We start from the raw sequence: 18435 nt of genomic DNA on the forward strand, positions 1-18435 counted from the left end.
AACACGGAGGAGAATCTTATAAAATCATAAAAAACTTTTATTGTTAACTTTAAGGAATGGAACTCAAGGGAAGAAGCAGCTTACTTTAGCTGCAATTTCAACTTCAAATTTTCTCCACACAAACCTGATTGTTGAAGTATCTAAGGCATTATTCAAACATAATTGATCAACTATTGTTCTATGAGAAATTACAAGTATGTGCCTCAAAAATTCTGGTCTAAGGAACACTCATCCACCATTAACAACTTAAGGAATTTCTTCACCATTACTTTTTGACTGTATTTTTTTCACGAAACTATGAAAAAAAATTAAGTGAATGAATTCAAGACTTGGTTGAATATAGTGAGAAACGGTGGTTTCCTAATTTTATTTGAACTTGATTTAACTTGAACTTAACCATTTTGTTTGTATTTGGATAAATCTTAAAAATAGTTTTGTATTTTTTCAAACAATGTCATCCTGGATCTCCTGAGCATCTCATGGTAAAAATGTAAAAGAAAGAGTTACCATATCTTTTTGCAGTTGAAGCCGCCTCTGGGTTCTCTTCTGGTTCTCTTTTACACAGCTGTCCAAATTTGCAAATTTAGATGTTCCTTCCTGTGATGAAAATAAAAGGGCAATGAATGGGAAAGGCCATAGAACAGGCTCACAAACATTTCCCATGCTAACTGAATGCTACGTCCTTCTCTCAAAACTTGAAAAGACATGTGACTCATCAGAGATAAATTAATAAAAAGGCTCACACAAAAATGTTTCAAGAGTTTCCTAAAAGTGAGGAATGCTTGCTCCAAAATACGTCAACTTGACATACCTCTCAGCCAAATCAAGTATTTGTTCAGTTTTCTCTGAATTAGGCACATCTGGATCACAATCTTACTGCTTCTGGACAGTTAATATGTTTTTATTCTTAAACAAAATAACATTTTGCTTTCCATTATATAATCCTCTGAGTTTTTTTCTTATACACTTACATTATGATGTGATTAATATTTTTACTTTGCTGACTAACAAGGAGACAGTCAGGAAATGAAAATGTTTCTGTGTTCCAACGATTTAGGCCTTGGGGATCACTTTACCAGTAACACTATGATTTCAGGAGCTATATTTCACAATATGATCTGGTTCTTTGAAACAGATTAAAATTAACTTACTGCCATGTTTTAACTTGTTTTTCTGTATAACTACAGAAGGATATGTCTTCTCAGGTGCACAATGATTTTAAAAAGTCAGTAATTTGTTCTTTTAAAAAAAATAATTATAGCCTTATCTTGATTTTCTGTTTTTATCTTTCCTTTTTTTCTTCACTTTGATAGAATGTAATAAAAAATGTCCTCGCTTTCTATGCACTTCCTTTACATTGCTTTTTAACTTAATGCTGCTGTCGTCCTGAAAATTTCATGTCCTTTCCAATCAATTGTATACATTTAAATAATCTCCACACTTTCTTAGAAGATTAGATAGCTTTCTGACCCTCTCTTACAAGACAATAAATCATTGTATTTTTAGAAATGGCATTTTCTAAAATTAAAGGTCACTTTTCTAGACATTCAAGGTAATTTTCTATAAATATATGTATGCATATAGAATTTCATTGTCTTGTGATTACTGCGCCAAGTATTTCAATAATTTTTACATCTTGAAATCTCAGATACAACTCAGTGCATTCATAGAAGTTTTGCCCTTTTATCAGCTCTACACTTAATGATCTGCAACACAGACAGATTAATATTGTCATGCAATGTTAGTGATATTGACATTGCCAGGATGTCAGGATGATATTCAACTGTACATCTCTATCATGGGCTGAATAGAGAATGCAAACAAGAATTTCTGTGGAGACCGTGGGGACTATCAAGATGTAGATGGGAAGAAACATGCACAGTTTCAATCCTAGAAAGTTGGAGTGATAATTTTTACAGATGCTTGCTGATTTTGGAGTTTTAGACCTCTTTATGCTTTGCTGAGGTAAACAGGTCACAGTTTCTGGAATCACAGTTCCTGACCATGAAGATCTGCTCAGCTTTGGCTGATACACCAATTGCAGCCTTATTTATCTGAGAGGTGCTGACATTGGTCATTCAAATCCTTGAGATTTGTTGCATGGACAATGTATAGCAGTTCAATTTACACGGGACCATCTTTGTAAACCATTTGCTAACTTCAATTGGAGCAAAGCTTAGCGGCCCATACAGTCATCAGTGAGTCTCAATATTGCTAGCAACACAGTTTCTGCAGGTGCAGTTTTAGCTATTTATTCATTCTGAATATAATTTAAGGTCCTGGGCATCATTCAAGATTACCCATACCATGTAGATTTTGCCCATACAGTCAGTGGGCTCAGAGAATGCCTGATGAAATCCCAACCATTCAGGAGGTTCAGCTGGAAGTGTTCAAAAGTGAACTTCCTCTATCAGGGATCCATTCCTCTCAAGACAAGAATAACTTCAACTCTCATGGCCTTGCTGCCTCTTAAAAGGCTGTTCCAGAAGGCTTTCAAGACTTGATTATTGTTAAGCTCTGGATACCAAGAGCATCATTACTATTTCTATTGTGATCAACTACAATACTTGACTTTAATTATATGTTGAATTAGTTTTAATTTATTTTTTTATTTTAATTATAAGAATACAACACGGTGCAGGCGATCTAGCATTACAATTGTTATACATATATACATTTTATTTCATCATTTACAATATCCTTGTTTGATATATTATTTACTAATTATTCTAATCATCATAATTCTTGTTGTACATCATTATTGTTGTATTGGCTTTGATAGTTGCAGTAAATAGAATTTACTAAAAAGGTCTATATCAGGCTTGTCCAACCCGTGGCCCATGGGCCGCATGCGGCCCAGGTCGCCTCATAATGCGGCCCAGTGCCCACCCCAACCTTCGTGCCAGAGCCAGCGAGGAGGAGGAGGAGGAGAGGCAGGCGCGAGGCAGGGCGAGGCGAGCGCCAGGCCAAGCAGCAACAGAAAAGGCGGGCGCCGTCAGAGTGCCACCTCCTGCTGTTGCCGCCGCTGCCACCACCACCGCTTCTGTCCCTGCTGCCACTTCTACCCCCGCTGCCACTTCTGCCCCCGCCAGTGCCGCCGTTTCTGCCCCTGCCGCCACCCCCGCCGCCGCTGCTTCTTCCCCCGCTGCCGCTGCCGCTTCTGCCCCCGCTGCCACCCCCGCCGCCGCTACTTCCCCTGCCACCGCTGCTCCTTCTGCCTTCCAGTCCTGCCTCATCCAGCCGGGCCATTTGCAGGAGGAGAGGTAGGCGCGAGGCGAGCGAGCTTTCTCCCCCCACCCCCGCAAAATTTGGCCGGAAAATAAACCGTGATAAAAAATAAGTAATTTTTAATAAATAATAATAAATAATAAAAACATCTCACTAACTTAATTTCCAAATAAATTTAATATGTTAACTATGTTTTCTATGGTTTTTTTGGATGATCAGATATCATTACTGTTATTTTATTTTATGTGCGGCCCAAACCAAATTTTCATCTTCTAATGTGGCCCAGGGAAGGTGAAAGGTTGGACACCCCTGGTCTATATAGTCATAAACAAAATAAATAAATAAAATATCCTGTTTGCAATCATTTCACTTATTTTTCCACAGTTGGCATACTTTTTTCTCATTAATAATTCAATTCACATTGCCTTTGGCTTTTCAAGGAATAGATGATAGAGTCGTGTATAGTGCACATTTATACCACTTTTTGTATCAATTAATGACTTTTCACAGTTATCATCTTTTATTTCTGTCTCACTGGAAGAGCACAGAATATTCAGATAATTTCCTATGGAATGAGTTATCTCATACCAGATGCATCTCAATCCTTGCCAGCTTTCTCTAACAATTTTTTTTTAAAAAAATCACTCAAATGACCTTTAGGTTTTCAATATTAGCAGTCTGGTTCAATTTCAAATCAAATGGAATCTTCTCTCAAAATATTGCACTTTGCAAAGCTAATCTAAACCCCGTTTATTTTTTTAAATCCATGCACACTTAAAGCCATCTGTTTTTAAGTATCCCAAAAACAGTTTCATGAAAATCCTGGATATTCCCACATTGCAGCTTAAATTTGTCCATAGGTGGTTTCTGCTAATGGTTTTATGTAGATTTTGAAGAACATAGGAAATAAAACTCCATAAACCAACCATCATCATGCAGGAAAGTAATTGCCAGCAACCCGTTCTGGAAAAAACCATCCAGGTTACAGTAGAACCATATGCCTCAGCTGTGATAGCTTACCCAGGGGGAGATCATACTTAATGGTATCAAAAGTCATTGAGAGGTCCAGGAGGAACAAGAGAGTCACATTTTGCCTGTCTTTTTCCTGTCCAGGTCATCCTATAGAAGGATCTGATGCCCAAGATAGTTCATAGCCAGATCTGTGAGTGCATTGAAATAGATCTGGAAAATCAGTTTTATATAAGAAAGTCTGCAGTTGATCAGCCACCACCCATTCAAAGCCTTTGCCTAGGAAGGGAATATTGGCATTTAGTTTATAGCCATTTTTAATCTTCTAAATCCAAATTTGGCATCTTTAGAAGCAGCCTGATCACCACTTCTTTCCAAGAGGCTGAAACCATTTTTCTCTTTATCAATGAGATTCAATGATTCAAATGAACAGCCTCTTCATATTAGAGTTGATAAGCCAGGAAGACTAATTCTCAGACTGGCCATAGGCCTTGCCACATCTTATATCAGCTGTTGACTGTTTGGATATTTCTGCTAATACATGAAACTTATTTTCCATTCATAAATTGGACCGCTGAATTAAATATATACATATATTCACATATAGAGAACTGCTTACTCAAGACTCAAGATAATCTTTGGCACTCAAAGGACTTCTACCAGCATACCTATTCACAGGTTAATAGTATGTATTGGTGATTATTTAGCCAAAACTGAGCACTGCAGTTGGAAAGTATTACAGTGTCACTGAAGTATCTGTTGCTTCTCACCCTCATTAGCAGCTCCCGACTTGTCAAATAGTTGTCATGGTCTGAGAAAATTTCTGATAGTTCTTCAAACATCAACGTTCTATCTCTATACAAAAGAAAATGGAATGATTTTAAGATTTTCAGTTTTCCTGAAGTAAGCTAAACAACCATTAATTAAAATTAGGCTGTGATGATGGTATCATCTTGTAAGGAGATTTCTCGGATTTAGGACCCAGGCAAATCCCCAATTACATCTCTTCTTTTAGGTCACTGTCTAAGTAAGAAGAATATGATTCTAATCATAATGTTAAGCAAGAAGAAGCTCATTTAGTCTTCTTGTTTGTATTTTTCCCCGATGCAACAGCCCAATTCATCCCCCAGGCTTCTAGGTTCTCAGAAATGCAGGCATTTATACTCCACTTTTTTGTTCAGTAGTTTAAAGCTTCTTTTCCTCAAAACAGTCATTGAAGTGGACTAGACTGAGAGAATATGACTGGCCAAAACCATCCAAAGAGATTCCTTGGCCGGGGATGGAGCCCCTCAGTCTGAGTCACACACCTTAACTCAGAGAGACTTTAGATAGTTCTGTATTTGAGGAACTGTGGAAAACAGTAATATCTACAGCTAAATTAGGCACCCTTAGAGACATTTCTGACCCAAACTGCTAGACATAAATTAAAAGTCTTGTTTTGTGCTAATTATTGACTGCCTTCAGTTCCCCCATCTAACTGCAACAGCCCATCAACGACTCTACAGGAATTGTAAATTATAGATTTCCAAGTCCCAAAAGCTACAGAAGCTTATAGGGGGACATAACTAGCAACTGCCCAAGAATGGATGGGATATTGATCTTACTTTGCAACACATGCCCAGCTTTTCTTTAACCGATAAATGGAATTGGACTGAAGAGCTGAAACGATGGCTCTCAAAGAGGAGAAATTCTTAAGAATCCTACATTCCTATAAAGGGAGTGAAAATGGAACAAAGAAGGGTTACACATTGCTCAGTTACTCTTTTAGGAGCATTGTTGCTCTAAATTCTTCTTCTTCTTTTTTTTTAAGGAACCTGTCAACTACATAAACATTGACCAGTTCTTTTTTAAAAGTATGTTGCTTTTTCTGGACTTGAAAATACCTTCTAGAGTTTGTGTTACTGTATTCTTGCTTTCTTTACATTTTGGTCTTTAATATTATACCGTAGTTTCCAACCATCACAACTGAAACAGTGTATAGAGAGTGAAAATAACTAAATGTAATCTATGAAAAACATTGTTATCTCATGAAGTATCAGTATTCAGATTATAGAGCACCTTATAAGCCATCCATTACTTTGGATGACCAGCATATAAAATAAGTGAGTGAATGAATGAATGAATAAATGCAATAAGAAAGTATTGGGACTGGAAAGGATTGGAATTATTTCCCAAACTAAATTGAACAATAAATATCAACGCCTTTCCATCATCCAGGGAAAATTGACTCTATTCTATTGAACTTCCAAGGACATCTGATATGCTATGCCCAAAGCTAGTTTACCTGTTGTCTATATTATTGGGGGAAGAAAAAATAACACTCAAAGATAGGGATTAGATGAACCCTTATATTTATGCATGCTATGGACACACACGCACAATCCAGCATTTGTATAAATACCAAGACAAGGGGAACAAAATGAGTCTTTACATGTGCAATATTGATCCACTTCTCTATGATCTTGGCGCGCTGATGCGTTTTCAGCTCCTTGCCATTCAAAATGGTCCTGATGACGCATTTGGTGACTGCATTGAACTGTGCAATGGTAGCTCTGATGGTGGGAGCCAAGTGTTTGTTTTCTTTCTTATCTCTCTGAGACCAGATGCAGCCCAAACAGTGGTGTGGCACTACTTTTTTAAACAGTGTCTGGAACAACACATAAAACATCTTGTCAAGGCTATAAGACCAATTTTCTTTATTACTACTAGATATATTGTGTTGAAATACACAACATGGTGGTCGTTCAAACCTTTCTGACAACAGGCACATCTTTTTAGTCTTTTAGTCTCCCAATAATCTTTTTAGTAGTAGTAATAACAGAAGTAGTAGCAGTATTATCAGGCATGCATTTATACTCAAGAATAATGTAAGCAAACAAAAATACCATGCAATAATACAATACAAGAATCAATTTTAACTTATCTAGTATTTACTTTTGCAATGTTCACAAGGAAGAGTTCTCCCTCTCCATTTTTTCAACATATAGCCTCAGAGGAATGACTCAGGTAGAGATGCTTAAACAATGTAAATTTATCATGGTCCTAGTTTGTGAATGATCAAATACCAAAATGCAATAAATATAGCAGAGCAGAGGGTAGTTTGAAAGGGAAATGAGTTTAAAAACACAAAGGGTCAGCACTGGTGGTTACTTGGTCCTTGATTTCTTGTAGCTCATAAATTCTACATAGGGCACTGCTTGGGAATTGTACAGCAAACCCAGCAAAAAACAACAATTAGGGACATAAATCTACTACTGCAAATACATGGCCAGTTCATTTGCAACACATGTGTTACTTTATGTGACACAGCTCTTCCTGCAACGTTAATAGTGTTTTACTGCATTGCGTAAGATGCAAAGAGTAGCACACATGTGCATTATTGGGCTATATGACCCACTATCAATGAACAACTTTAAAACCATGGATTTAAAGAATTACTTCAAATATTTTGTACATATGTATGTCTGTATTCCTTTAGCTATCTTAATCCAGACTTCAGCTAACTTTAGCTAACTTCATCCAGACTGAGGAAATATTTGTTGTTTGTTTAATTTTATTAAAATTTATAAAGCTGCATGAGGACTGAGTGGTTAGTCAATGCTTTTAAATATTCTACAATAATTGCCTGCTTGGAATTGAATAGCCAAGTTCAATATTTGCCAATTTGGTTTAGGAATAATTTAACAGTTGAATACCTTTTATTATTTCATTCCATCTATTAACCCTACAGAAAAAAGGTTCAAACTGCTTTAAAAGGTATCAGACAAATAGTGAGAATTCAGCCGGTTTAACTAAACTTTTGTCAATCAATTTTAATAATATGGCCATGTATTTGCAGTAGTAGATTTATGTCCCTAACTGTTATTTTTTGCTGGGTTTGCTGTACAATTCCCAAGCAGTGCCCTATGTAGAATTTATGAGCTACAAGAAATCAAGGACCAAGAAATATTCTGATTTCATAAACATGGTAACATTTGAGCCGGCTTGTATATAACCTGAGATAGATCACTGATAGCTAAGACTGACAATATCCAATTTATGAGAGATTTATTTTGTTGATGGAAAAAAGAAACTTTTGGAAACTCTTGAATTCTGATTTATCTGCAAAGTGTTAAATATGTGTACATCTAAAATATTATTTCACTTAACTATATTTAACAAGATTTAGAACAGGTCAATGATGTATGTGAGACATGAGGCTGTTTAATCATGAATAATGAGTGAATACTGCTTGTTCTACATTATTTGAGAACAGAATGTTCCTTGAAATATAATATTTGGAAACAAAATATCTTCACTTAATTTGAATGCTCTCCTAGATTATAGTTATATAAGTTTAATTAGGTTTTACAGACTGTAAAACATAATTAGTCTGTGAATTTACTGTAATTAACAGACTGTCTTACAGTTACTCAAGTAACCAGAGTAATAAAAGGATTTCAAATGGTTTTATAAACCAAGATTTGTACTAATTCTGGCCTGTCACAAAGTCTCAACTAACAAAACTTCATTAAGGCTATCATTCCACATCTGAACGTCAATGTAACAAAAAAGTCAAAGAGAAAACAAAAGCAAAACAAAAATAGATTTAGAACATGGCTTGCCTCCACTTAAACTTTCATGCAAAGTTCTGCAATTCTTTTGAACATTTTTATCAGTTACTAGTTGCAGAAAAACATCTAGCACAACAAAATGGACTGGTGAGCAATCAGCAATTAGTAACGGATGACAATTAGTTCAGATAAACATATTACATAAACAAACTTGCTTTAATCAATCTTTACAAAGAATGATCTTTGTCTAAGGAGCCATTTAACTGGTTCACTATTGGTTCACTATTTGCCCTAAACTTTGCAATAATTTTGCAATATAAAAAAAATCAGCAGTCTTCTACTGTAACTTAGCTGTTTTTTTATCAAATGCTATTATAAAAGTATCTTTTAAGTATATATTAAAATATTTAATTTCTAATCAAAACAATATTTAATTTTTAAGAAGGAAAAAGTTTAAAAATTTAAAATACAAGCTAGGGAGAAAAAAAGGGGGAAAGTAAAAAAGGAAAGAAAAAAAAGCAAAAAATCCCTCCCTATTTTAATCAATAGTTACAACCAACTGTTGTTTGGTTTTGTCATAAACTGATTCCAAGATTTAAAAAAGATACACAATAACTGCACAATGTTAGAGAAGACTATTAAGAAAAATTATAGACTTTGGATGTGCAAATTTCCCAAATGAAAGAAAATTAACTAGAGACTTTCGTAGATGGCTCCATTATTGAAGTGATCATTTTTAACCTCCCTTTGCCTATGTTTTGCTTTTATGGTATGCATTAATACAGATTTCTATGTTTCATATTTGTAGTGTTTATATTTGTTGTTTTTCTTTGATTGCTGTGCACCTCCCAAAGTTGCTTTTGATGAGATTGGTGATATAAATCTGATTAATAATTAATAATTTCTTCATTCAGTGAGCATGCCAGAAAAACTGATGAAGCAATTTAACAGCCCACTTTATCATGCAATCAGTGTGAATAAAGGGCAATTTTACCTCAGGTAGCAAAAACAAATAACCCCACACATTTTCCAAAGAGGTACCAAAATGTCACATATGGTTAATCAGCTGTTTGCATCAACTAAAATTGTATACATTAGTTTTCTGTTGTTTCATCAACTTGTTTTTATATTTTGATTGTTGGTTTACTATATTTGACTGTTCAGTGTCTTGGATACCATATGGCTGGAAAGCTAAATAAAAATTTAAGGAACAAATGAAGCAAATACTTCAGAATCATAATCTGCATTTATGCTTACAAAAAATATACATCTGCTTATACTTACAGCATCCATGTAAGTTAACTGTTCTGCTACCAGGTCCTCTGGGAAAGAAGAAAATTCTTCTGATCCACTGATCTCTGTTTCTTCTTCAGTTGCAAATATATCATGAATCTCACCTGTCAGGATATAATGTATTGTGAACATTGGCTAAATGTGTCCTCTCATCCTACTTCATTTAAGTCTAATTGAAGTTAGATCTTGTGCTGAGGACTAGTTTGAGACAAAAACAGGATTATGATTTTAATCACAAAAAGAGTAGAAAGGGAAAGAGAGGGCATGGCCAAATGAGAAAACTGTTAGAATGGTCAAACAAGGCACACCATTTTAAATGTTGTTTAGTGAAAACAAGAAACATACATTGACGAAACAAGATGATAGAGACTTCTTTCATCCTGCACTGACCCAATTCAAGAAACATGTAAAAAGCTCTGCTAAAGTGAAGCAAGGAGTCTAAAGCCCAAAAGGCACTTCCCATCAACCACTTGTATATAATGTGCTGAGAAGGCTAGAGGACAGAGTGAGAGGGCCCCTTCCAGTGACAGATTGTGGGCAGTAGCTAAGAGGTATTAGAAGGAAATCCTGTGAGTGCTATGAGTTTATGATGGCAAAGATTTTTATACTATTTATACTTTTTACATGAGTATGCTCAAAACATCCAAAAAGATTATGGTCAAAAAGAAAATAACCAAAGTTAAATAGATTGAATAAGAGACAGAGCGAAGTAATGAAGTCAGTAGCATGCATGTAGATCACTACAGCGTGATCTACTTAAGAAGTCATTTTATTTCTACTTAAGAAGTCATTTTATTTCTCTTTCTCTTATATTTCACTTTTAATAACCGGGATAACAAACCAGTGGCTTGGAATCTATGTGCGACCTCCTGAGCACATCCTTACTTGAATCAAAGTGTCAGCTCTTCTAGCAAGAGCAGTCAAATGAAAAGAAAGTTGCTACAGAGGCTGATTTAAAATAAAGAATCGGAAGATAGTTTGTTTTCATTTGTTTTGCTTTCTCCTTTATTTGCTATTCCAGGAGTTGATTCTCCCAGGTAAAGTTGTTGAGAAACAAACTGCCCTAGATTCTAAAGTTAGGGCATTTAGGTTGTAGAACTAACCAATTTATTTTAGTGCATTCATATCTGGCAATAGATAACTGGCAGCTTTCTAATTCTACTGAAACTTCCTGAATTTGGCAGAAAAACACATGAAGGGAGATAATCCATGAAAGCTAAAACAACAATAACAACCCACCAGCTGGCATAAAGTAGATCTTGATCTGTAGATTAGTAGACTGTCTTAGTAAATATGATGCTGATCTCCATTTTATGTAGAATGGAGTTTTTAGAACTAGGTAAGTTGAAGGGGAGATAATGAATATAGGTAGTCCTTGACTTACGATCAAAATTGGGACTAGATTTTTGGTTGTTAAATCATTATGGTCATAAGTCAAGGCATAAGGTCATAAGTCAAATAGCAGTCATGTGAACACAGGATACTGCAAACCAGTGGTTAAAAACCAAGCATATTATTGTTGCATCCATGCCTGACTTTAGGAAATTTCATGGAATGAATAAGAGATTGTCCTACTAACTTTCCCCAAACCTTATGAGACACCTTAAGAACAGTGATGATGTCTTGCTCAAAACCTGTCAATAAATCTCATGCTGAGCCAGAGTTTGTATATCTCTCAATTTGAATTTAAACTGTGGAAAATACAATATATATGTAATAACAGCCGGAAACCATACATTACAATATTACATAAACATTCCACAACATGATACTGTCCCTAGATTCTTCTCTTTTACAGTTCATAGAGAACTCTATGGATCTTTAATTTTGCCAAGAAAACTTAAATGGACCAAAGTGCACTTTAATTAATTCTGTATAGCAGGATCATTCAATAACTTGTTTCTCACCCATCCTCCTTTCCTTCCTGAATCCAGCCCCATCTTTCTATATTTGTCCCAAATATATGCATACATTTATTTTTATTCTTTTTCTTTTAAACTTTCACAGACTTCTGATTTATCCTGTGCTTCAATTATGTCTCAGTGTTTTAGAAACATTTTTTAAAGTAGGGGACTGAGGCAAGTAACTTGTGGGTATGTGGTGAATAGATCCTTAACCAATTCAAGTGAAATGTCAAAGTGGTAGCTAAGATCCAACAAGTTATTTGGGCTTCTGAAAGAAGTCTCCTCAGCCCCAGGGGAAATTAATTTCTTTCTTCCTCTAAAAAGCTGATATGCACGTTATACTAAAAGCTACCTCTGGTACAGAATCTCAAAACCCTCTCCACTTGTGGCAGTAGGTGAGAGTTGCCTATTGAAAAACAGTGGAGACTTCCCTCATCTCAGAGAATTAACGTCATTTAAAGTGCGACCTCTATTTTATCCAGACTGCCTAAACTGGTAAACATTTCTGAAGTTTTAGACAGCATTATTTATGGGGGAAACAAATTCTACTTGCTCTATAGCATCTGGTTTCTGAGATGACCATCGCAGTTAGACCTTACACAGGCTGCAGCAATTCCTGTATTTTATTTTCTGTGACCAGAAAACCTTTTTTAATGTGATGAAGATTTGGATTGAGCGTTCTCACTGATAACATCTTAGATCAGGGGTGGGATTCAGCAGGTTCTGACCAGTTCTGGAGAACCAGTAGCAGAAATTTTGAGTAGTTTGAAGAACTGGCAAATACCACCCCTGACTGGAGATTTTACAGTGTCCTTCCCCTGCCATGCCCACCAAGCCACACCCACAGAACCGGTAGTAAAAAAAAAAAACATTGAGTCCCACCACTGTCTTAGATTCAGCTGAAATAATGTTCTGTTTTTTTTTTCCAATAAGAAATCAAGAGGCGAGACTTCTGTAGCTAGAGTATCAGCTGTGCTTAGGAAGTTCTGTGGGAACTTTTTATTCTGTAAACAGCTAATTATAGTTCTCAGCATTTAGACTTCCTTTGTTTGATATATGTGTTCATTAGGTACAAATTAACAACCCTGGGAGATTTTGAAATTTCGGATGAGAAGAACCATTTAGGTTTTTCCTTTGGGAGAAAAAAAAGTACATTTATTTGGTGTCAAGGATGACTAGTTATATAACTTATACATTTTACAACATTCAGACAGATAATATTCAAGGGGAAAATAATTCCTGAAGTTTATTGCATTCATTCCTTATTGTGTGCTATCATTTCCTATCCATTTCCTACTGCTTCTCTGTGAAAACTGGACATTCACTTGGTTGTGTTCATCAGGCAAGTTCCAATGGCTTTCTAGATATGCTAATTATGCCCATAGGAAACCTTCTGTCTTGGGGGAAGGGAAAAGGCTATTTATCAGCCCTGACACTGCAAGCAGCATTCCAGTGTCACTACTGTTCACAATTGTTCCAGTGGCATTTTGACCTGCTAACGTAAATTTTCCTTTTGTCCTCGGATGTCAGCACCAGGCCATTCAGATAGGAAAAAACAGTCACAGACACTTCCTTTGTCATGAAAGGAGCAAAGGAAAGTAATAAAAAGAAATCCCTACTGGATCACAGGAGAGACCAATTTTAAAAGTGAAAAATCAGAGCAATTTATTTTGAAAACTTGCAAGCTGAACTTAATCATCTCAAAGCATCATTTTAAATGTTAGGGAATTTGGCAAAAGCGTTTGGCTCCTCACCTTCCTACAGAGAAAAATCAGAAAATTGATTCACCAAGCGCACTAAACTGAAAGTTTACAAGCCACCTTTCCTTTTTTTTTTCTCATCCTACTGTATTCCAACTGATATCACAGCTTAATAAATGCCGAAACAGTCCAATATAAAAAGTGGTTGTTAAAATATTTGCAGAATATTCTTACTGTTGTTTACTACTTCTTGCTTCTGAAACTGCTCTAAGAGTTGCTGTGCCCTTCTTTCAGGGTCTGAGCCTGGCATGACCCTGGTCAGATAATCCAGCAGTTTCTGCAAACAAAAGAAATGAGGTGCCTCTTGGAAATCTTCTGAACATTGGTCTAACCAGGCTCTCAGTATTGAGGCGATGGCACTGCAAAACAGAAATACATTGTATACAGTCAGCTACCTCAGTATCATTATACTCCCGGTCACGCAACAAAACCTAAAACCCCAAAATAGGTTAAAAATCAATGGTGCTATAATTCTGAGATCATTCTAAAAGGTAACGATGTGCTGGACTCAACCAGCACCTCCATGTCCTTGTTGAAATCAGTATCAATCAGTTGGGTTTGGTCAAAGGCTTCAGACCCACCAATGCCATTTTTGTGGCTCATGTACTCATGCAGAAGCATAGCAAACAGAAGCCATGACACCTGCTTTCCCCAATCTTAATAAAGCTTTTGATCACGTCTCGCATCAACTGATATGGTATGCACTTTGTGACCATTGATGCCCAAAGCACTCATAAAATGAGTCCAGGAGCTTTATGTTTACACCAGCAACCAAGTATTATGCACTTCCAAGCCTTTCTGACAGTTTTCTTGTGAAATGTAGTGTGCACCAAGGCTTGGTATTATTGCCACCGTTGTTCATTCTCAGCATGGATACCATCATGTAAGACTTGCATCACTGGGCCCTCCCTGGACCTTGCTCCATGCTGACAATGTCCTGCTCACAGTTTACCAACAGGAAAGAACTACTCCATTGTATCCAGATAGGGAATAAGCTTCTTAGACAATTTGATTTGCGCCTCAATATCAAGAAGAATGAGTAGCTTAAGACTAGTCCAAACACGTCCACCATTCATGTAAGCAGCAAAGATCTGGTGAAGCCAAACTCCTTCAATTGCTTAGGATCCCAGTTGCAAAGCAAAAGGGTGGTACATGCAAGGCTGAAAATAGCATGGCTGCGGTGGAAGGAGATTGTTCTCCAATAGGCATATACCAATTCACCTAAAACCAAAAATATATAAAGTGATGATCTACTCAGTAGCATTGTGTGGCATTGAGTGTTGGTCAACTACCAAAGAGCAATTGATGATTATTGTGGGAGATCATCCGTTAATATGAGATGAGATGTCATCACTATGTGATGCCAGGCTGGAAATCCTGAACAGTATCTGGAACCTTTGAGGATCTGGATAGGATCAAACAAACTCAGACTGAAACCTCTGACCCCCCAAGCTTCCTGGAATACCATCTCCCCTTCCTGGAATACCATCACCACAAGCTATTACCACAACACAGCTTGCATTTCTCAAAACTAGTTAAAACTTACTTGTTTGAATATGCTTTCAGCCCTTAGTTATTTCATGGTGCCTTGTGCTGGTTTTTGGCTTTTTGGTGGGTTTGGTTTTTGGATTATATGTTTTATCTTGTTCTTACCTGCCCAGAATCCTGTTAGGATTCAGACAGGATATAAATATTGCAAACTAAATAAATAAATAATAAGGTGTGCTCAGGAAAGCCAAGTCAGCTGCACCATGAAACTCACACAAATCAGCTATATCAACATGTCCCCCAAAATTGCTATCCAAAGGAATAAGGAAGAATAAAAATCTCCTTCCTCCATTCTCACACAAAACTAACTTTTAAACATCACACTTTGCAGCATTCCGTTTCAATACATTGTGCTAAAAAAATCTCAGCTCTTGCAGAATTTCAGGGCTGAATCACATTCTCAGTATCAAGTGGAGGCTTGCCCTAGATTTCCATCTGTAACTAAGGTCTCTTATGCATACTAGCAAGCAAGTACAACTAAAGTTGAAAGACTGACTGTTCTTGTTATTCTCTGAAAAGGAAATGCCAAATGAAAACAAAATCCATATAAATCCTGTAGTATTAACTGTTTTAAGCTCAACAGCCCTCACTGTGATGAAATGAATTGTTATGGACAAGTGGACGGGAAACACTTCAGTCTTGTTCTTTCTCTACAGTATGCACATTCTAAGCTCAGACCATTGTGCCTTAGCAAAGCCTTTATATAGCAACCTCCTGACACATTAAAGAATAGCACCTATCAATTTTGGGCAACCTGGACAAATTACCATGCCACTGGGCATACTGGGAACTGTAATCCTGCCCATTTGGATGCTGCAAGGCTGACAAACACTGTCCAAGGGTGTGAATGAGAATCTTAATGCTGTGCCCTAAACCTCATTTATGAATGTAGTATTTTCCACTATGGGGTGCTTCCAAATGTGGGATTCATCTTCCAAAATTCAACAGCCATCAAAGTTATGCTCTGAATTCTAGAAGCTGAAGCCCACATATCTGGAAGATCCATAATCAGGAAGCATTGCCTCAATGTGCTTCAAATCGTTTTGGTAACAAACAATTCTGACAACTCCTCCCCGAATAACAATAATTTGGCTTAGCCAAAATTAGCGAAAGAAATGTGCAGAACTGGAAAAAAAGATGATAGCTTTTAAAAAAAGCATTGGTGAAAGTTTTGGAGAAAGGGAATTGATTGATAGTGTACAAATTTTCATCAACAGAAGTTTATTTTATTAATCAAATTTATATAGCTGCCCTTCTCACCAAAAGTGATTTTGAATGATGAATAACAATCAGATAAAAACAAAAATGTACAAAATTTAAAAAAAACTTATTAATAAATATCAAAAAAGTAAAAGATACAAACCATAGCAAAGAGAGAATAAAAATGGACATCTCAACAATGGTTCCATCTATGGAAGTCTCTGGTTGCCTGACAACATAGCCATGACTTGAGGCTTCACACAATATCCAAAGGAAGCTAATCTAATTTAGTGAGGTAAGAATGTTCTACAAGGTGGCCACAACAGAGAAGGCATATCTTCTAAGACCCACTAATGAAAGTCTCTAGCTGATGTACCTGCAACATGGCTACCCTGCCAGATCTATTAGGAGGCGCTGATGTAACCAAAGAGAAGCAGCCCCTCAGATAACCAGTACCATGCCCAGAATGAATGAAAGGTTAAAACCAGCACCTTGAATTGGACCTGGAAGCAAACTGGCAGCTAATGTGGCTTGCTCTGCTGCATTCTGTACCAACTGAAGCTTCAGGATACTCTTCAAGAGCAGCCCCATGTAAAGCACATTGCAATAGGCCAGTCTGAAGGTGACCAGGGAATGAGTGTCTACTTACATAACTATTTATAGCCTTTAATTTAATACTTACAGTATTAACTATGTTTAATCCTGTCTCAAAACTCTGCAAAACCTATTTTGGGCCATGGTATGAATGTTACATAAAATTGAATTTCTGTACTCTTTCCTAATGTCTCTTTAAATCAATATGGCTGTGTCCTTTATAGAGCAGGCTTTCCTTTTTAAAGGGTCTGTCAGCTGGAAGAGCTGTCTCAACGAAGTTGTACTTAAAGGCAGAAAAGCCGTGAAAATGGGCATCAGGAGCTTAGATGTTATCTATCAACAATTAACAAAGCAAAAGCTTGGCACTTACAACGATCCCCTAGTCATTGTTTTTCTCATGGTACACTGAGTCTATATAGGTAAACTTTCCATGTATAAATTTTCAAAGAATTATTTGCACACAATTAATCATAGAAATCACTGTAACAAAAATGTACGTGAACTTTTTTTTTTCTTTTTCAGAAATGTGTAAGGGACCACTCTACTCAGAAAGTGATAGTCTTTCTCCAGGAGATAAGATTGCAGCTAACTCCGTGGAGTAGGAATGTTATCAGTTCCATACACAGTACAAGCATGTCAGCCTGGACCAGACAATACGTGTTATTGTTTGGAAGGTGTAAAGTTTCTCCCTTTGTATTCCATTCAGAATGTGGGTATTAGTAAGGATAAGACACATGATTGCACTCTTACTAGAGTTCAAAGTTACAGTAAGCTCTGCGTTTCCCTACAAACTCATGTCAATCAACACAGAGGCAATAAAACAAACTATGCAGACTGCCCTTATAACTTACTGGCCTCCCATCTGTTGACTGTTTAATCAGCACATTAGGGAGGAAAGCTTTCCGGAAAAAGGCTGGATCGAAGGCCAAACCTTGTAGCAGCCTCAATGTTTAATGTCCTTGAAAAGTAACTCCCTGTTTTTGCCAGCTGTAAACACAGACAGAGGTAGTTTCCAAGATCTTAAAAAGAATATTAACCAAATGAAATCTTTCCTGCTTGGTGAGAACTTTTTTAATTTTTTAAAAAAACTTTACCTTCTATTTCTTGAAAAAACGATGTCGAATCATAGTCATACTTTTAGAAAACTGCTTTTCAAATGGAAATCTAAAATCTTTCACCAACTCCTCTGTAATCCAAGTCTATACAAATATAAACATAATTCAGGACAGGAGAAGAAAACCCCAAGATTTAAAAGCTTGGAGCTCAACTATTATGAACCTAGGTTTTGTTGGGTTTAAATGGGACCAAAAAAATACAATCATCCATTTGGTAGCCATGTTTATCAGGGCTAAACTGGTCAATGAAAACATGGTCAAACTGGGACAT

General features: G+C 36.5%; 1 protein-coding gene across 2 annotated transcripts in view; it reads right to left on the reverse strand.

Annotated features, from left to right (window-relative positions):
• Positions 1-18435, reverse strand: part of RGL1 (ral guanine nucleotide dissociation stimulator like 1) — an 88793-nt gene that overhangs the window by 19882 nt on the left and 50476 nt on the right. For both annotated transcript variants that reach the window (XM_026703263.2, XM_026703264.2), the window contains exons 5-10: positions 13882-14066; positions 10035-10147; positions 6629-6844; positions 5802-5905; positions 4968-5052; positions 508-597 (exon numbers count right to left, since the gene is read on the reverse strand). In XM_026703263.2, coding sequence (XP_026559048.2) covers positions 508-597; positions 4968-5052; positions 5802-5905; positions 6629-6844; positions 10035-10147; positions 13882-14066 — 793 coding nt within the window. The remainder of the gene's footprint in view (positions 1-507; positions 598-4967; positions 5053-5801; positions 5906-6628; positions 6845-10034; positions 10148-13881; positions 14067-18435) is intronic.

This window comes from Pseudonaja textilis, chromosome 3 (assembly GCF_049901715.1).
Source record: "Pseudonaja textilis isolate UNSWEBS1 chromosome 3, rPseTex1.2, whole genome shotgun sequence".
NCBI classification, from domain to species: domain Eukaryota; kingdom Metazoa; phylum Chordata; class Lepidosauria; order Squamata; family Elapidae; genus Pseudonaja; species Pseudonaja textilis.